Source organism: Chaetomium strumarium (assembly GCF_033439665.1).
Source record: "Chaetomium strumarium strain CBS 333.67 chromosome Unknown B0T15scaffold_2, whole genome shotgun sequence".
NCBI lineage: Eukaryota > Fungi > Ascomycota > Sordariomycetes > Sordariales > Chaetomiaceae > Chaetomium > Chaetomium strumarium.
Window position 1 is genome coordinate 3,770,741 of NW_026944430.1, and position 18,429 is coordinate 3,789,169.

At 54.9% G+C, this 18,429-nt stretch overlaps 4 protein-coding genes across 4 annotated transcripts; all 4 read right to left on the bottom strand.

Annotated features, from left to right (window-relative positions):
- Positions 1 to 3,138: 3,138 nt before the first annotated feature.
- Positions 3,139 to 8,270, bottom strand: B0T15DRAFT_122531 (glycosyltransferase family 41 protein). Its single transcript, XM_062861644.1, has 4 exons — positions 6,636 to 8,270; positions 4,582 to 6,570; positions 3,918 to 4,530; positions 3,139 to 3,857 (listed from the first exon to the last, which is right to left on the bottom strand). Exons 1-4 carry the CDS (start codon positions 8,138 to 8,140, stop codon positions 3,207 to 3,209), a joined length of 4,758 nt encoding a protein of 1,585 aa, XP_062724693.1. The 5' UTR covers positions 8,141 to 8,270; the 3' UTR covers positions 3,139 to 3,206.
- A 3,753-nt stretch (positions 8,271 to 12,023) lies between these two features.
- B0T15DRAFT_509322 (ribosomal protein L11) lies at positions 12,024 to 12,894 on the bottom strand (the record flags this gene model as incomplete). Its single annotated transcript, XM_062867775.1, has 5 exons — positions 12,024 to 12,037; positions 12,148 to 12,520; positions 12,558 to 12,678; positions 12,788 to 12,821; positions 12,891 to 12,894. The coding sequence occupies 5 exons, from the start codon at positions 12,892 to 12,894 to the stop codon at positions 12,024 to 12,026; spliced, it is 546 nt and encodes a 181-aa protein (XP_062724694.1).
- Positions 12,895 to 13,077: 183 nt separating this feature from the next.
- Positions 13,078 to 16,316, bottom strand: B0T15DRAFT_525688 (uncharacterized protein). Its single transcript, XM_062868864.1, has 6 exons — positions 16,105 to 16,316; positions 15,865 to 16,019; positions 15,680 to 15,810; positions 14,846 to 15,620; positions 13,692 to 14,783; positions 13,078 to 13,628 (listed from the first exon to the last, which is right to left on the bottom strand). Exons 2-6 carry the CDS (start codon positions 15,955 to 15,957, stop codon positions 13,398 to 13,400), a joined length of 2,322 nt encoding a protein of 773 aa, XP_062724695.1. The 5' UTR covers positions 15,958 to 16,019; positions 16,105 to 16,316; the 3' UTR covers positions 13,078 to 13,397.
- A 455-nt stretch (positions 16,317 to 16,771) lies between these two features.
- Positions 16,772 to 18,363, bottom strand: B0T15DRAFT_525689 (uncharacterized protein). Its single transcript, XM_062868865.1, has 4 exons — positions 17,886 to 18,363; positions 17,664 to 17,821; positions 17,298 to 17,469; positions 16,772 to 17,210 (listed from the first exon to the last, which is right to left on the bottom strand). Exons 1-4 carry the CDS (start codon positions 17,915 to 17,917, stop codon positions 17,126 to 17,128), a joined length of 447 nt encoding a protein of 148 aa, XP_062724696.1. The 5' UTR covers positions 17,918 to 18,363; the 3' UTR covers positions 16,772 to 17,125.
- Positions 18,364 to 18,429: the final 66 nt, after the last annotated feature.

Consider the following 18,429-nt stretch of genomic DNA (forward strand, 5'->3'; position numbering starts at 1 on the left):
CAACGGCGGGAGAACATCCCAACTTCGGCGCTTCGGCGCTTCAGCGCAGCAGGGGCCTCACAGTAACGGCCCCCAACAGGATTTACGAGATGGAGTTAAGCGCAAACAGTGGAACCTCTCTCTTGGCGATCACTAGCTGTGGAGCTTGTCACCATTTCCCTCGGGCCTGCACTGCGGGGGGAAACGCACAAGCCTCATCAGAAAGTTCCACTCTGGAACGCTATCCAATGTTAGCTCCCGGCGCCAGCTCCGATGATGACTTGCCACTCGGGTGCTCCGGGGCTACAAACCTACCTACATAGATGGCAGGACGGCGGGGGTACCCGATCAGCTGGTCGGTGTTCAGCCACAACAAACACTACCACGGAGTAATGTAGTACTGTGCACTAGCTCCGGATATACATAGTACATACATGACCCTCTAGATCCTTCCCGGGGTTGGCGAAAAGGCCCGACCTGTGAGGCAGCTATCTCGGTATGCGCATGGTGGCTCGAATCTCGGGTCTCAGGGTGATAGATAGCTCCTTCGATCAAGGGTTTTGGTGAGCCGTTCGCCCGAGAAAAGCGTTGATGAGAAACACAGCAGTGGAGAGACTGCTACCTTACCTCGGTGTATGTGTCGTATTCAATTCACGCTGGAGCCATCATGGATACCTACTGTAGTAATCCGTACACAAGTCATGCTCCCCGCCCACTCAAAAGACCTCGAACATTACCGCCCTGGCTGATGACTGCAAACCCATCCCAGCAGTCGTGCTCCGGACGATTGCAGTTGTCAGAACATACCTACGCCTATACATACAGGGAACGTGTCTCCTAAAGGCGGGAATAGTTTAAGTCCGAGGTATGCTCCTGCCTTCAAACCTTACAACTCCGCTCCCACCCAAGGGAGGAAAGGGGAAGCCGCTCAGTGGAGGCGAAAGTGAGAGGGGCTGGTATAAGAAGACCTAGATGAGGATGGAAGGACTTCAAACAGCAGGCCGAAACAACAGGTATCATATCCAGCCACCACAACCAATTAAATAAAGTCAAGGCCGCCATCTCTGACCCGACGATCTGGGCCCAACGGGAAAGAGAAAGCTTTCCAGCCTATCGGGCCTACCAGGCGCCGATCTGGTTGTACAATACACCTACCTCTTCCGGCTAGTCGACAGCAAAGTCAGTCAGCCAGTCACTCCTCTGTTGTTTTTTGTTCTAATGTACTACTAGTAGTAGTCTGTACAGAGGAGGTATAGCATATGTATTACCGACTATGCGCCGTGTTCTGTGCTTGTAGGAGCGGACAAATTACCGGCATGCGACAGTCGTAAGGATGTAATTACATATTCTTGCGCCTGTTGCGTTTCTACACTACAGTACGTGCGGATTACTTACACCTCTGACCTCGAGATGCTTGTACAGTACAACACCTTTGTACCGAGAACTGTGATTTCTCTATCAGCTTAGTCATTGCGCTTTGTGCGATGTAACTTTCAGACGCATGTTTTGTTTACTTGTCGTTTTTGGCCATCTACAACTGCTGTGCTAAGTAGGTAGGCTACCTCTGCCTGCCTTATTGCCGTGTTATATGCTATGTGCTGAGTGTCTTGCAAGCAGAGTTTGAGATGCATACGGTAGTATTTTATTCCTTGTTCTGGGACAGACGGCTTGCTGGTTCTGCTAATTGTTCATGTCAGGCTATTCTGGAACCCCCGGTCAGGAGCAGAAGTTGGAATAGATATCGGAGCAGACACCCATCTGGCACAGAATTTACGACGGGAATGCCAAACTTGTTGTCATGTACTAGTACTACTGTGCACGATAGGACGAGCAGTGTTCAAGCCACTGCAAGCTGCTAGTGTATAGGGGTATCGGTGAAGCCCACCCGTTTGTTTACGGCTAGTTATCTCTAGGTTGGTAGTACAGCAAGGAGCAAGAACATAGAAGATTATCTGATGGAACGATCAATACCCATCCTAGTTTAAGGCGGGTAGTGTGCCGTGATCATGATATCGCTCCTTCCGTTTTTTTTTGGTCAGCTATTACCAGTTCGAGCCGGTGGCAGCTACAGGAGTCGAACTCTTAACACCCAGCCATGAACCTGGCGAGACAGCTCGAGAATCAGCCAGGGGGGTACAAGTGTCTTCCGCCCTTCTAGCGGAAGGAAGGTGGCCACTCAACTGGGTTGGTCAGGCCGGAAATTGCGCTGCTACCACTTCGCAGCTGAAGAGTGGGTGATGTTGAGAGGACCTTTATGAGAAGACTTGGGACAGTTAGATCCGATTCGTGTCTACAATTGTGCAATCCGAGGGACGACCCCTGGTACTATTTCGTCACCTGTCCGCCTTGGTTGCCATGTCGGTGCAGTACCAGTAGTACTAGTACTTATGGCAGAACTCGCCAGTGCAGCGACCACTGGAACTCAGCTGAGCTGGTGGGCCCCTCAACCCAAGACAGTTTTGCGCGTAGGTACTTAGCCTCGGTCGGGGCCTGAGCAATAGAGAAGCCGAACCGGTAATCGTCTCTAAAGGCTGCAGTGTACTAGAGTAGCTAAGGTACCTAACCCCCATCGCCACGGATACTAGTACTACTAAAAGCCTCAACCGCACTAGTATGTACCAAACAAAGCCGAGGTTGGAAGTAGAACACTTTGCCCCTATTATACCATGCCGTAGCATTCCATGTATCGCGCAATTCGATCTGACAAAGCTGTAGCAACGCTCTCAAAACAACGAAATTCCGAGCCGGCGTCGACGACGGCAGACAGAGACGCTTGGTTCATAGAGACAAGTTGGTTATGTGCTTTCCATCGCCATGCTGAGAGCTCGAAGGGGACAAAACCCGCTCGTAGCAAGAAGACGCCGACTTTATCGTTATATCGCCCTGAACGCCAAGTAGATCATGAGGTAGCTAAGGGAGCAACCGAAGAAACACGGTGTATAGAAACAGAAGCAGGAGGAAGAGGAGGTATGACACACATGCAGAACCGTAGCTTGCGCCCGATTAGAGAAGCTTTGCGGAACATGGCAATGCACAACATGAACAAAGGATTGCAACAGGCCGGAGGATCGCGAAATGGAACGCAAGTCTAAATGAGTAATCCGGTACCGCGGATGCCGGCGGAATCCCCCCATGTACGCCATTTTCTCGCGCCATTCTGATACCATTCCCACCATGCCCAGAAAGTACAGAGGAAAGACTGAAAAAAAATCAAAAGAAAAACAAGCTCAGAGGTATATGTCCCCGCCTTCACCACGCACCCATCTTCCCCAAGCAATCTCATACGCCTCCTCTAGATCCCTAACCCACCGCCGCGTATCAAACAGTGCACAAGTCCACTTGCTGTCAAATAGCAGCTTCCTCAGCTCCCCCAGCCTGCCCACCGCCTCGCCGTATATCTTCCCAGTGGGGTGGTGCCGGCGAGGACGGTACGAAAGCCCGTTGGCCAAGGTGATGGCAAACTCCTCGTATTCGCTCTCGTCCCCCGCAATCAGCTCCCTCGCGGCTTGCTCGCCCGCCTCACCCTTCGGGAGCGCGCCCTTCAATATCGACGCCGCCATCCGCGAGCACATCTTGTACTCATACCTCGGCAGCGTGAGAAGCGGCGTGTTCGACCAGAGGATGTCGGCCGCCGTGGTGTGGGCGTTGCACTCGGGAGTATCGAGGAACAGGTCGCATACGCGGGCGCGCGAGATGTGTTGCTGCTTGGGTGCGACATCGGTGAAGATGATGCGGCTGGCGACCCCCTCGCTACTCCAGTCCCGTGCAGTACGGCGAAGGTGGGTCTCTCCGAGTTCGGGGAAGCGGAGCAGCCAGAGGTAGGCTTTGGGAGCGGCGGCGAGGATGCGCAGCCAGGTGCGGAAGGTGGTTGGGTCGATCTGACAACAACTGTCAGCGAGGACGTTGAGAGAGCTGGACATGAGCGACATGGAACTCACCTTGTATAGCTGATTGAAATTCCCTAGGATGACGGCATCGTCTGGAAGGTTGGGAAACAGCTCCTTGCGCATCTCCCACCGTCTCCGCTGGTCCTCTTCCCATGTCATATCCCTCTCGTTGCACCCGTCGGCCGACTGCGCGTGGTCGCAGCAGAAGAAGGTGTCGCGACAGAAAATGATGTTCTCCGAATAGATCCAATCCTCCGCGTCGGCATCAGCTTCGTCGCGGAACACGTCCTCTAGCGTCAGGTTCTGGCGGTGGGGGCGAAGGGTCGACGGGGGAATGGCTGTCGAGTCGGCCAACAGGTAATCGCACCACTCGGCTCCTAGCGTCCCTGCAAAACCCATGAACGACATCTGGATCGGAGCCGGTCGAGCGGCGAAGATCTCGTTCCGGGCTCCGCGCGTGTAACCGTTGAGGTTGACCAATATGTGGATTTTGTCCTTGACGATCTGTTCAACCAGCCTGTCGGGGGACCAGGTGCTCACATCGCGGAACACCGGCGCCTCGCGCTCGATCTGTTGGCGGTGGATCGACCTGTCACTTGCTGTTGTCGCGTAGCAAAACGCCCTGACGCGCCTCGGATTGTGCATGCCAAAAACGGATTGCATCCTGCGGTGGTCAGAGACGGACGCACTTACCGAGGGGGGTGGCTATACTCACAAGTGTGCTAGGGGATGATTATTGAAGTCGGAAGAGACGTAGCCCACGTTGAGATGAGGGCTCGGCGGATCTGGAGGCTCATACACGGTGGCCGGGATCCACGGGGACCGGAGGGTCGAGAACGATATTCTCAGTGCGTTCCTCTGCGAAATCTGTCGGACGTCCTTGGCCGGTACGGGACATGTGAAAGTGTGGAAGGGTAGCACTGTCGGCGCTGAGGGGACTGGAAGACTTCTCGGTGGCTTCGGCCGGCGATACCCGGGCGACTGGATGCCCCTGATGTGCTTATCTTGGTACCAGCAACGCATAGCAGCAACCGTCGAACGCTCTACAAGGCGTAGGATCCGATAGCCCTCGCCAGGTCTTCCGGCCCATTTCCGAAGCTCAGCCTCCAGGTCAAGGGAAGGATCCGTGATGCCGGCCCCAGCATCCCTGAGCTGTGCTATCAACTGCAGCATAGAGCGTCCCTGCAGGATCCCCACACCCCAAGATGAGGACTCCTTCAGTTGGCGGCGGACAATGTCGACGACGCGCTTCATCAGCCCACTACCCTTGCCCAGGCTCTTGACGTCTTGAAGCATGCCCTTCTCGTCAACGTGCCACCTATCATACTTGCCACCTGCAAGCAAGACACCGCCACGGCCCCTCCAGTCACATACCGAACCGAGCGCAGTGGAGAGACCGCAGACAGCCTCGGCAAAGTCGGGGTTCGCAGCCACAGCTCTCTGGTAGTATTTGATGGCGTCACCGACCCGACCCCTGTCTTTGACCGCATTGGCGAGGTTTGTCAGGGCGATGTCGAAGGTACCGTCGCAGGCCACGGCTTGCTCGTACATTGAGATCGCCATGTCCAGTTGGCCAATGTCCTTGAGCAGACTCCCCAAGTTCGTGTGCAGGTGCACATGTTTGGGGTCCAATGTGAGGCCGTATTGATAATATGCGAGGGCCAGCGACAGTCCGCTGCCAGGGACGATTCCTGGAATGCTCGTGGCATAGCCCATGTCAGAGATTGAGATGATATGCGCCGGCGCAGCCTGCTGGACGCCCGCGAGCAGGATCCCAACGTTGTTGGCCGTCGAAGGGCTCTCTTGCAACGACAAGGACAGATAATACAGGGCGAGAATGTCCCCGACCCCGGCGGGCTGGCGGATGAGGCCAGTGCTGGAACCGCCATTCGACATTGCGTCCTGATAGATTTTGGCGAGGGAGAGGAGCGCGTTGCTCGTCGTCGCCACCACCGATTTCTTGTGAGACCCCTCAGAAACATGCTGCAGTCCGGGCAGTTGGCCGCCGGTGGGAGCGAAGACGAATTGAGCTGTAAGCTTCGCTCTATCTGGAGCAAGGAGCAAAGGGGGATACGGGTTTCCGATGACGGAGCCCCGTTGTTGGCCTAAGCGAGGGTCCCTGGGGGCCAGTACGGTTTGTATCCTTCGGATGAGCGATTGGACGCCTTGGATCTGCCTGCCAGCACTGATCAATACAACCTCTTCAAACGCCTCCGAGGCACGATCAATCTCTTTGAGCGAGTACAACATGTTCCCTTTGGCGTGAATAAGCAGAACCATCCGACCATTCTCGCTGCCTGGGATGCGATAGCCGCTGGAGCCAAATCCAGGTGCCTTGCTATCCTCCGCCATGGAAGCAAAGCGCTGCTCTGGACTGTCTGCGCTCTCCGAATCCAGCAGGTATGTGTCCGGGCTGGATTCGGGGAACGTAGTTGTCGAGGCCGTATCTGCCTCGCTGGCAGTCTCGCTGGCTTGATCACGCGGCGCATCGGATCCTCGTATTCGCAACGACCGCTGGATGAACTCAATGGCTTTCACCGCCGCGCTGTTCCTGTGTACTGAGCAGAGGAAGCTGACGAGATGCTCGACTGCTTCGAGATAGCTCGGTCGTAGCTTGATGGCTCGCACCCACTGTTGTTCTGCTTCGTCATGCCTGTTCAGACAGTACAGTGTCGCTGCGATATTAGAGATGGCTTCCACGTGGCTGGCAGACCTGTTAGCATATTGCGTATTGCGGTCACCGAGGAACAAGGGCTCTGTTCCCCCCACCTTTGGTCTAGGTTCACGATCCGCTTGAACCATTCCAATGCCTCCTCATAGCGCTCCAGACCATAATGCAGACACCCTCCCAGCAGCATTCCCTCCACCCACTTCCAGCCACTCTGCTCACATAATGTCGATAGCATATCTAGGGAAGCCTTGGCGTTGAGAATGGGCGAGCCCATTTCATGGAATGGTCGTTGATGGTGACCACTGGCAAATGCTCGAAGAGCCGCCTCCCTGCGAGCTATCTGCTGCGAATAGCCTTCTGTAAGCTCACCAAAGGTGGATAATGCCGGTACTCTGTTGCCGCTACCGCCGGGTGTGGTGGAGGGCTTCGGGTACACCATCATCTTCGAAGATGCTCGCGCGCTGGAGCCACTGCGTGCATGGTTCGCCTTCTTAGCACTGGTGAGATAAAGAAGTAGGTCATTGTATGCCTTGTGCGCGCTTTGCAACGCCCGCTCCCTGAAGCGAGCTGGTGAGCCCAATTCCCCTGAGGCAACGGCGTTGGCAAATCCGGCGCCGGGCGTTATCGAGACGGAATTTTGTCCAGGGTGAGCCGCTTGATGCACTAAGTGATTCTGGCCGTAGCGAACGAAGCCATCATTGGGGGGTTGTCCAGGTAGCGGCAGGCCTAAATGGTGTGTTTGCCCTAGTCCCGGAGCATTGGCCAGGCCATGGTGCATCGTGGATGCCATGAACGCACTGTCAACTGAGTTCTGTGGTGTGTAGTTGTTTGCCAGCGGGATGAAGGTGCGGTAACCAAGGTTTCCATCTCTCCATACCGCAGGCTGCTGGAAGCCGCCGGGACTGTATGCCGTTTGTGACGACGACTGCTGCTGATACGGTGGCCCGAGGAGAGGCTGCAAGCCGGGCACATGATAATTATGTTGCGGCGCAGCCTGCACGAAGGTTGCACCGTCTGCTGCGCCTGGGCCTAACGCCGGGCCTGGCGACCCCATTCCCCATCCCCTCGCCGTGCCGTGTAAGCCGTTCACTGCCTCCATTCCTGGATCGAAGCTGGCCGTTGGCATCGCCGCTGGATACGGCCAAGCACCCGCCGGGACCTGTTGCTGAAGCACACCACCAGCCGATGGGTTAGACGCCCCCTGCACCACAGCAGTAGGGAAGATTCTGGAGGAAGCCGACAGAATCATATGCTTCACCGGCGGGGGACCTGAAGCTAGATGGGCCAACGACCCGTCGTACCCGTTGTCAATGGTTCCACTCGGGGTTTTTCGCCGCAGATAGTACGGCTCGCCTTGATCGTGCTCGTGGGCGTGCAACCGCGAGAAGGTTGCCGTGATGCGTTGCAAGCCTGGTACATGCTGGGCACTGTGAAAAGCGAGCGCACGGGGTGTTGAGTTGGTGCTACGGAGCGACAGTGACGCCTGTGAGAGGTGGGACCCATGATGGTGCTGTGAGTATTCCGGCTTCAGCTGGCTCTGGTAATAGCTCAGAGGGTCGATCTGCGGCTGCACCATATGGTGCACCTGAGCTAGCGGCATCATGGTGAGATGTTCATCAGGTTCGTTGAAGAGGTTGTGGGAGTAGAAACGCCAGGTTAACCGCAGTCCGGGAGAGAGGGTCGATAATCCAAAGTAATGAGCGACTGAAAGTACAGTGACGACCTCAAGATCAGGTTGGACTCATCGTTGCCCTGTGCTGGTCAGAGCATTGTCGTGGTGGTCCGTCGTGGTCGGTCGCTGGTCGAAGGACTCATCGAGCGCTCAGCCGTTGACATACCAATACTCCATGTCCGGGCAGGAGCATGGAAACAAGCAAGGCTAGGACTGAGGCAACGCGCGTGTCAAGTCGCGAACTTGTAATCCGTGGTCGCTCGTCGATTCGCCAAACCCACACACAGGTCGTCCTCGTCCTTGACACTTCTGCTCAGTCGCCGACAGGAGCCTTGAACAGAACACTAAATTGTCCAGCTCTACCTCTCGTTGACTGAGATGTCCTTTGTTTGTCGTGGGATGCGATTGGGAAAACACTGCAGTCGGTCGGGTTCGAAGGAAGGAAGGAAGGAGTCAATCGAGGAGGGGCGTAAGCGCGGGGAGGTCGCAATGCTGTTCGAACCCTAGATTTGTTTTGCCCTTGAAAGTTGCGACGGCAATTTCTCCCCCATCCGAACCAATGTTCAAAGTTCGTCCTGTCTCTTTGTTGACTCTGTGCAGCTGCCCGCGCTTCTAGCGTCCCCGCTTTGAAGATCTAATGCTCGGCGATTTTTGAGCGCAGGCGTTTGATGAAATGGAGAATCGGACCATAAAGTGGAACGGCCACCGATCAAACTAGGTAAACATCAGGTACGGAGTATAAGCCTTATTGAAGACAGGCGGTAACAGTACATGACAGCACTTGCGCGCCGGCCGGGGCCCAACATCCGTGCAAGGCAGGCACGGGGCAAGCTGCCTGTTATACCTTCATATTGTATACCGCATGCCGCCACACACCGTACCCAGGCCCGTGGGGTGACACCTTTCCATGCTGCAGGATGCTGCAGCATTCGCAGGCTTGCAGCGTCAAGTGGCTCCCGGCCGAGCAGTCACAACTTTTGCTTCCCCGGGCCAGCCTTGGGGTGTGTCAAAAGCCCCCCAGTTAAAGCGTGCTGGGCAACGCCATGTCACCCTCCCAGGCAAGGAGGGCAAGGGTTGCGTTCCAGGGTGTCCTTCCTTTCATTAATATCGGTGCGACCAAAGCAAGTGATAAACTTGATCCGACCCTGCGTGTCCGGTTACAAACTGCAAGCGATAGGCTGACAGCGAGAAGAAGAAAGCAAAGCCAGTATGATGCGGTCTGCCTGCCACGCCAGCTGGAACCTACTGTACGACTCGGCGAGGCAGATAATGGTGGCATTCAGCTTGGGTGCTGCTTGCGTGTCTGCCACCATTTTACGCGGCATGGCGCTGCCGCCGATTCATGTCGGTCCCTGATTGAGAACAAACAAGGGTCAGAGTCTGACGGTCAGACATGCAGTAGTACAGTACTGTACATATAAGTACTACATACAACACACTGGGTGTGAGAGTCCGCCCAGAGCAGAAACCCAGCTCATCAAGATGTCTTATGCTCCCTTGTCAAATCTTCTCTATCAGTTCTTTTTTCTCTGATGTCTGACACTATAAAACCCTCATGTTTATCACAGTTCTTGTCGACACTGGCGAGACGGAATGCACACAGCACTGTTGCATGGATAGATCACCGCAGCAGCTCGACCAGAAGAAACATCCATGGATGCATTGCATGGGGCCCGAGGCCGAGCCTGACCAGTCACCTCGCAAATCGCCCGATTAGCACGCCCACTGGCTCAAGCCACTTGCTCGACGACCCCGTCAAGACCTAAAGCACACCATCCATCTGCATGGAGTGTGATAGGAAGGCAATGCAGCCAGCCAGCCGGTCAGGTATGTAACATGGGAAAAGAGTCATCAAACAAGCAAGCAAGCAAGCAAGCAAGCAAGCACTGTTGGGGGTGGTGTGTGAGGAGAAGCGAGAGACGAGTGACAGGCCCGACATGCATGTCCTGGCTGGCCGAACGGTTAGCCGGCATGAGGCATAACGACCAAGTTACTTACATACACTAGGTGGTGCCGCCCGCCTCCTGCTGGCCCCATCCCATTCCGTCCTCCCTTGCATTGTCTCTTCCCGTGCCGCATCTGTCTTCGCGGCATGAGGTGCGAGCAAGACGAGCGGTATATCTAAATCAAAACAGCCATAGACGGGAAGAGGGGTGAGAGGAGGCAGTCGGTCCAGTCCTTCAAGGCCACGGTCTTTGCAGCTTACCACGTTGTGCGATGCCATCGCCCTCACCATCGAAACGAGACCCCAAGGAAGACCCGCCTGGTGCGGGCGGGAAGGCAGGCGTGTGGGGACGAAAACGGCTACAGGTTACAACACCGCAGGCCAAGCGGCGGCCAAGCAGCCTTCAGCAAGATGAAGATCTTGCGTGAGTGAGATGCATCAAGGGAAGACAGCATCTGTTGCCCGTTCCTCGATCGCCAACCACATCCATCCGCAGCTCTCCCCATCATCCATATCACGATCATGGAACTGTGCTTACGAACTACTTATACGTGTAATGTATCCGTATCACTCCGAGAACTTGAGAAAAGATCTGCACTCCTATGGAGGGGCAGATGGGCGTGCCGAGCGACGATCTTTCAGACCCCAAACCCTCTCCTGCCACTCCACATTGCGTGCCCATGCCCAACGGCCCCGATGGCTGCATAATAAATCACAAGCGCCCAAAAAAGGCGAAACTCGCAACTCATCACCAACAGCAAGTAAAAGGGAAACCTACAGTAGCCGGCGTCTCGTCTTTTGTGTAAGTAGACAGCACAACCGCAGATCTATTTCTGGATAGTCAAGGACCCGGTACATACGAACGATCAACCTCTGTAAATACCCGTCCTTATTCATGCGTCAGCCAGTTGCTCGTCCCTCGAACTGCTGGCTCGAGCCCATAGAACAATGCAAATACCGGATCGCCGTTCACAGCCCGCCAGCCTCAGACGGCTGACGACGCACAAACAGAATAAGCGGAGCCATGTCGGCTCGACTTTTCTCGCTACCCACTGTGTACTCGGTCTCCCGCTTACATGCTGTGCCGCGGAATGGGACCGAGACATTACACCGTCATATGTCGTACAAGTATGACAGGCAGCCCAAAGTTAGGGAAGAGGAGGATGCGTCGAATCCAGGAAATCCCGTCAGCAACCTTTACCCGCTATGAACCGTAACTAACGAAAGGACTGGTGAAACTTCCGGTCCTGCAGCAGCCTGTTTCCCGTTAAAATGATAGAACACACATTCACTGGCCGCGAGAGATACGGCAAGATGTCCGATGCGAACCCCTGGATAAAGGCCTAATCCATACAGCTTAGAGCCTGCGACTCATCGGGACTCTTGAAATTACTCGTCCGACGGAAGGTTTCACTTGCCAGATCCCGATTTCTAAAATCATGGCATATGTGTCGTACCACAGCCGGTAAAGAGTGAAAAGGGAATGTCGACCTGAAATATGGACCTTGACTTCCACAGCACTGAGTGCCCACGAAAACCATGGTGAGTAATAGGACGCCAGACGTCGATCTTCCTGAGCACAAAGAGCCGAAAGGACCATGGGGGAGCGGTCATTCTCGGAGTGAACAGCCAGGGACAACTCGGTTGAGGGTCATTGTTTGGAGAGGGGGGAGATGGGGAACCTGTGGGGAAAGCGCAGCAGAACTCTTCGTGGCACGGACCCGAGAACTGGCAAGACAGCCACACTCGGCCATGAAATCGTTCTTTTGATTTGATTTGCCGTTGTCTGGCAAGCCTGGTGTAAAGCAAGCCCTGAACTCCTAAACACATGCCAAGAATCCCCAAAACCGACCTTCATTGACGATGAGTTTACTCCTCAGGAACTGTGACAAGAGTCAGTTGAGCCGTTTCCCTCTCCTAGCAACCGTAGTGCAGCCTCGCAACCCAGAAAGGCCGCCTGCTTCGGGGGGGGGGGGGAAGGGAGTAAACATACTGTCGATCTCGCCCGCCTCAATCGCATCACTGACCGCCTTCGGGCTCTTGCCATCCACCTGGCAGCCGACGCTGAAGGCGGTTCCCAGAATCTCCTTGACGCCCCCCTTCAGGTCCTTGGAGAAGGACTTGAACCTCATTGTCCTTGCGATTTCAATAATCTCGTCGAGGGAAACCGACTTGTTGTGCTTGATGTTCTTTTCCTTCTTCCGGTCGCGGGGGGGCTCCTTGAGCGCCCGGATGATGAGTGATGACGCGGAAGGGACGACCGACACTTGGGCTTGGCGGTTTTGGATCGTGAGCTTGACCGTCACGCGGAGACCCTTCTGTATAAACCGCGGCGAGGTGGATACGCCTTTCGTCAACCAACTTTCCTCCCCAGATCATAAGCGCGGACGGAGTTCTTCATACCCAGTCACCAGTGGCCTTCGCAATATCTTCACCGACCTTCTTCGGCGACAGACCCAGGGGACCGATCTTGGGGGCAAGAGCCGAAGAGGCACCGACCTCACCACCGGTCGCCCGGAGGTGGCTGTAAGGAGCATCGCCGTCAGTTTTGGAAGGTTCTTCTTTATCCAGGGGAGCGTTCTCTGCACAGGCGAATCGGAACTGGGAAGCGTTGGGGCATATGGTGGCCTTACATGACCTTAACCTCATTGGGGTCGAACTTGGGAGCTGTACATTGCGCAAGTTAGCAATTCCACGAATGCTTCAAGCGTGAGTATCATGCAATCATCGACTTACGCATGGTGACGGCTGTTATGTGAAGGACGGACTCGGTTGGTGTTGGTTGGAGGGGGTTGCAGCCGTGCCGAAGTCAAGACGACGAAATCAAAAAAATCGCAGTTGTGGGTTCCCCCTGCCTGCCCTAAGATTTTGGAGTGTGTGTGGCTGAGATTCCCGAAAAGGAGCGGGGCAGCAGCAGGCAAAGCCACAGCCAGATTGTAGTTGATTGGTTTGAGCCACACTGTGGTCCCACCTCTTCCGTCTTAAGTTCCATCCATCGTGGACGCCCCGTCTTGTCAACTCTTCACTCAGAGTCCCAGCTGCAACAGGCATGAGGACAGAGGAAGGAACTCTTTCTAAGCAAATCGGTTGCCATATAAGATTGACGCTAGACAATCACACACAAAGCCCTTTACTCTATAAAGATGAGCGCCCACAGGCGCATCACATCTTTCCCCAACCTGCCGGTCCCACCAGACTCTACACCCGCACGTCTCGCAGTTCCCGGAACTCGATCTAGACCATCTAGTTCGTTCCACTAACCGCCAACTTCATGAGATGCTCCATGAATGTTTGTAGGGACACATCGTCTGTGAAGATGGTTTGCGCGCTCTGTACGCCAACGCCACCATAGGCTCCGGCGCCCGAAGTATGTGTCGTGGACGGGTTGAGCTTGGAGAGCAAGAACCGCGCCTGGGAGCCACCCTGATCACAGACAATGAAGCGCGGTAGCGGGAAGCGATCCGTGATAAGTTCCTACATAAGCCAATGGTCAGCGTGGGGGTGTGAGAGTAGTTGGGTTTTACGGGAACGACTTACCCTGGCATCCTCCTTTGGTTGCTCCAGGAGGGCTGCAAAGTTCTCGTAGCCTTCTTGGTCCTGGTAACCGGCTTTTCTCCACTCTGCAATCGTCTCGCCATGGAAGATGAGGATGTGGAAGAAGGTATCGAGGAGGAGGATATGGGTCGGCTGGATAGATGTAGAATCCAGGAGCACCGGCTGTCCGCCTTCCTGGTCAAACGTGTATGAGTCGAGGGTAGGCTGGATCATGATGAGTGAGTTGCTGACATCCTCGTGGTTGAGGACATGCCGATAGAAGGCCGTCTCATCGGGCGAATTGTTGAAGACCTGCAGGAACTGACTCCTCCGCAGATGGAACATGAACTGTGGGTAAAGCGTGAAGTTCTTTTCCAGGCGGAAGGACGATGGGTCGTCCTTTCGATAGTCTGCGAATCTAGAGCACAGCCTGATGAGCATCCGGTCCACCCAGCGAAGGACGTCCGGCCCATCGTCCACTTCAGCCTTGAAGACGGCAATCCTGGACATCAGCACAGCTGCGGCTTCTTGGTCGAAGGACTGCGCAATTGCCGGATCTCCAGCAGGGCCGCTTAGATTACGGGCAATCGTGGTGACGCGGAGGTGGAATTGACCGGAAGAGTGCTGATAGTAGGTCAGGAACTGTATCATCCCCTTCTGGCTCTGCTGGTGCTGTGACGGACCCCCTTGGGCGATTTCGAAGTAGATGCCGTAGCTGGACTTCGGGTCGATGCCGCACATCTTCCAAGAGCACGTGTTTCCGATGCCACACTCTGTTTCGCCCACCGATGTTGACTTTTTGTTCAACGAAACGGCATGGCCGATGAGCCCAGTAACCTTGAGCTCCTTGGTCGTCAGAACCTCGAGGACAGCATTGAAGCCCATCAAGAGGTTGTCGTCCCCGTCCTTTTCAAAGATGCGGATAAACGACTGCTTGAACATGGACGAAGTGAAACTGTCTGTCAAGATCATGTGCCCACCCGTCGAGTTGCAGAGGCCTTTCATTTCCAGGAGACCGACTTGGTCTAGACAGCCAGCGAAAATGTCGATGGTATGGCCGTTGTGAGCAGTTCTCTTGGCTAGGTTATCGTAAAACTGCCGCCACATCAGCTACTAGCCCCCGTTTCGCTCACCCGACTGCCGCGGTTTCCACATACCTTAAGCGCCTTCTTGTAATACTTGGCATTGTCACGGTCAATATCATGATGTGACCGGATAGGCTCCCTCAGCTCGGGGCCAACGACCATACCAGGACCCTCCGTAGCTGGACCACCAGCGAAGAGCATGATACGTCCTCCGGCATTTTGGAAAGAGGTCTCGAGCAGGCCAACGGCAACGGAGAGGGCCACTCCGGTGCAGCGCAGGTTTCTGCGGTCGCTGGAAACAGGCCAAGGGTCCTTCTGGAGTTGCTCGAGCGCCTTCGTCAACTGGAACTCGGCCTGCGCAACTGGGAGCAGGAAGCGAGAGGCAGGTCCCATAGGCATAGGTCGCCCGGGCTGGGCGGGAGGCATTCCCGGGCGCAAGGCTGGTTGTATGAGGCCAAGCATTTCCTGGACCTGCTTGGCGGTATATTCCTTACTGCCCCGGAAGACGTACGATTTGGCGCACTCAGTGTAGCCGATCTCGTGGACCTGAGCCATCGTCCCATACGTAATCAGACCAACCAGCGCATGCTCAGGCAGCAGGCTGAGACTCATGATGAGCGACTCTTTAAGGGCCGCCAAGCTGTCCTCTTCCTGGCACGTGTCCACAACATAGAGGAAAATGGGCGGGCTGGGGGCCGGTCGTGATAGCCTATACTCAATGGTCGTGTTGGAAGGGTGCAACTCGGGAGGGATCGCATTGGCGGTGATATCCTTGTAATGCGGCGGCAGGGGGTTCCTCGACAGGCAGAACGGGCAGATCCAGAGGCGAGCGCGCACATCGACCTGGCTGATGGGAGTGTGAGCGTCATTCGTCTCGTGATCATCGGCGGGGTTATAAGCTCCTACCAAAAGGGGTTCAGGACCGAGCGGCATGGCTGCTTGCAGGTGACGGGCTCGAAATGAAGTAGGGGAGTGTCGGGTTTCTCCTTCAGGGGAGTGTAGAGGGCACCGATTGGGACGACCAATCTCGACGCTTCCTAGAAGCGCATCAGCTTCCGCAACAATGAATCGCAACGAGGCAAAGAGCTAACCATGCGAGTACTTGGGAAGACGTTCCAGCTCAGGCGGACGCCATCGCGATCCTCGACCTCACCCCACTGCTCCTTGAGGGCGTCGTAATCCATGTTGTCCGACGGGCTGATGTCTTGTTGATGATAGCTGAGGTGAGGGATGGGCCACTTTTTACCTGCGAGAAAGATATGCCTGGTTAGCTATGTGCAAAGTGTCCTCCGCATCGTCGAGCGAATGGGCCGGGCGCGAGAGCTACCCACCTCAGGCAAGGACCGGCCGGGTTGGAGTCCGGCGTCACCAGCTTGCTGTTTGCTGATAATAATCCTGTAAATGGAGGAATCAATCGAGTGCAGCTACAGCCTCGCCGAGTAGCTCAGCCTCTGCAGCGCAAAATGACTCCCGAAATTGCGGCGGACTGAGCTGAGGATGATGCGCCGCTTCTTTTCGCACGAGCTCGGCGGCCAGATTGTTGTCCCCTCACTGAAAAGGACAAGTTCCAGGTCCAAATCCCGGTCGTTCTAACCCGACAATGTGGCGCTAATGTGGCTACGACACTCACCAGCCACACGAGTATGCTTAGCGCCGCTTCAGCTTGTGATTCGGCTTGGCATTCAAAAACTGAGGTCATCCCCGACAGAGTATTTCGTAGACAGCACGGCTCCGATTCTGTAACTGACCTTCAACATACATCTGCAAAGTCAATGGATTGCTTTTGTAATGGGGTGAATCTCACCACGTTAGGCGCTTTACCCTAAGATAGGTATATCTGAGCACTTTGCTTCTGCCTTCTTGCTGGTATTATGTCACCCGCCTAGCCCGATTTTAATCTCCCCATTTCAATCTCCCATCCTTACCAAACGTTCTTCCTATTCCATCCCTCGTAGTCATTGAATAATAACTGGTAGCTACCGGTATTGAGGAAACTTCGTTCATGATTCAGAGGCTTCCAGCGCCAAGGATCAATTCTCTTCGCCTCGCAGCTAGCTAGTCCTTGAAGTACAGTGACGTAGAAACGTGGCAGCTCTTGATGAAGGATGCTTCACGTACACTACGTGGTCTTACGCGTGCCACATGTGACCAAATTCACCTTAGACAGAGGACGACTCGGCATGTGGCTCTTGTAAAGCCATGAGGTTGATGATAACATCGAACTCACACGTGCCTTGAACATTCATTGTCCTTCTTCCTATCCTACAATCTCACTGATTTTGAGAGAGAAACCAATGCTATCACTGCCCCCATCCAGACCCCCTGTCCAGTCTCGTGCCTCTCCGTTCCCTTTCACCAACCCAGCGCAAAGCTCAGGCTAGTATATGCAGCCATCAACTTGAGAATGAGGTCGCTGATCGAAGCAGGGTAGCCACCGCTTCATTGGTTTTGACCAAGGTCAGCCAACTGCAGCGAGAAAAAAAAATGCAGAGGGAAAGAGACGAAGAAGAGGGGCGAAACGTACGTCGTCCGGCCCTGAGGGCCTGCTCTCACATAGCCTAGCGCAAAGAAGACTCTGCTGACGGACCAGACGGCACCCAGGCCCGCCGCGTAGACGGGGTACTTCAGGCCCGAGATAAGCAGGGCGCCGAGGAACGGAGTGAGGTTCTCTGTGAAGTTTGCGTGGGCACGCTGGGCTGTTGGTTGCAATTTGATTATCAGCATCATCTGGGCACACAACTTCCGTCCTCCCCGCCCTCCTTCGAATATGGGCCTCGTCTGCCTTGGTTTTGGCGCTTCTCTGTGATGAACCAACATGACGGATCGAGGGGTGAACAGAGATGGGAAGGCAAGGAAGGGGAGGCCAAAGAGAATGCATGGAAATCCGTACCGCAGTTGAAGGCATACGCCTTGGGGTCCTTCTCAGCTTGCTCGGCGCTCGCATAGGTAGTGGGGTACTTGATGTTCGCGGTTCTGCGTCTGCTGGAGGTCAAGATGCCGTGGAATGTGTTTACGAAAAATGTCGACGAGGCCGCCAGGAGGACATAACTGCTCAAATCAGTATTGGTCCAAGCTTGACTCAAAGGTATGGGGCGGTATCGGGGATGCTTACCCGTATTCATTGGGGAGGGTGAATAAGGCCATTTTGAAGGTGTTTTGGTTTGCTTGCTGTTGATTACAGTAGTAGATAAGGTACGTAGAGTGTAATGCTCGCTTAGTGTATAATCACATAGATTCTCCTGAAGGAAGATCTTGATATCAATGTGCTTCTTTTCCTGACGAGTTGATGAGAAATCCCGAGCTTCAAATAACAGAAACGCTGATCATGCCACGCTCTTCTGTTAGTTTCCGTGCCGGATCGTTGCTACGTAAACCGAGACTTCTCCTTGAGCTTGTCGGGGCCAGGACGATTGTTCGACCAATGAAGGGGCATTCCGCGGAGCTTAGATCACCCGACGCCGACCCAAAAGTTTCCGCAGGTGTTGGAGTGGAGGCCGGAATTGAGCCGAGACGGCCACGGCCTTAGAAAACTTCCATGCCCCTCGCTCTCCGTCTGGCCGAATCCGCCTAAATTATCAGCTTAATGAGGCGTTGGCGATGTTGAGGAATTCAAGGCCATGGAGGAGGGCTACATGCTGACATGTGCCGGACTCGTG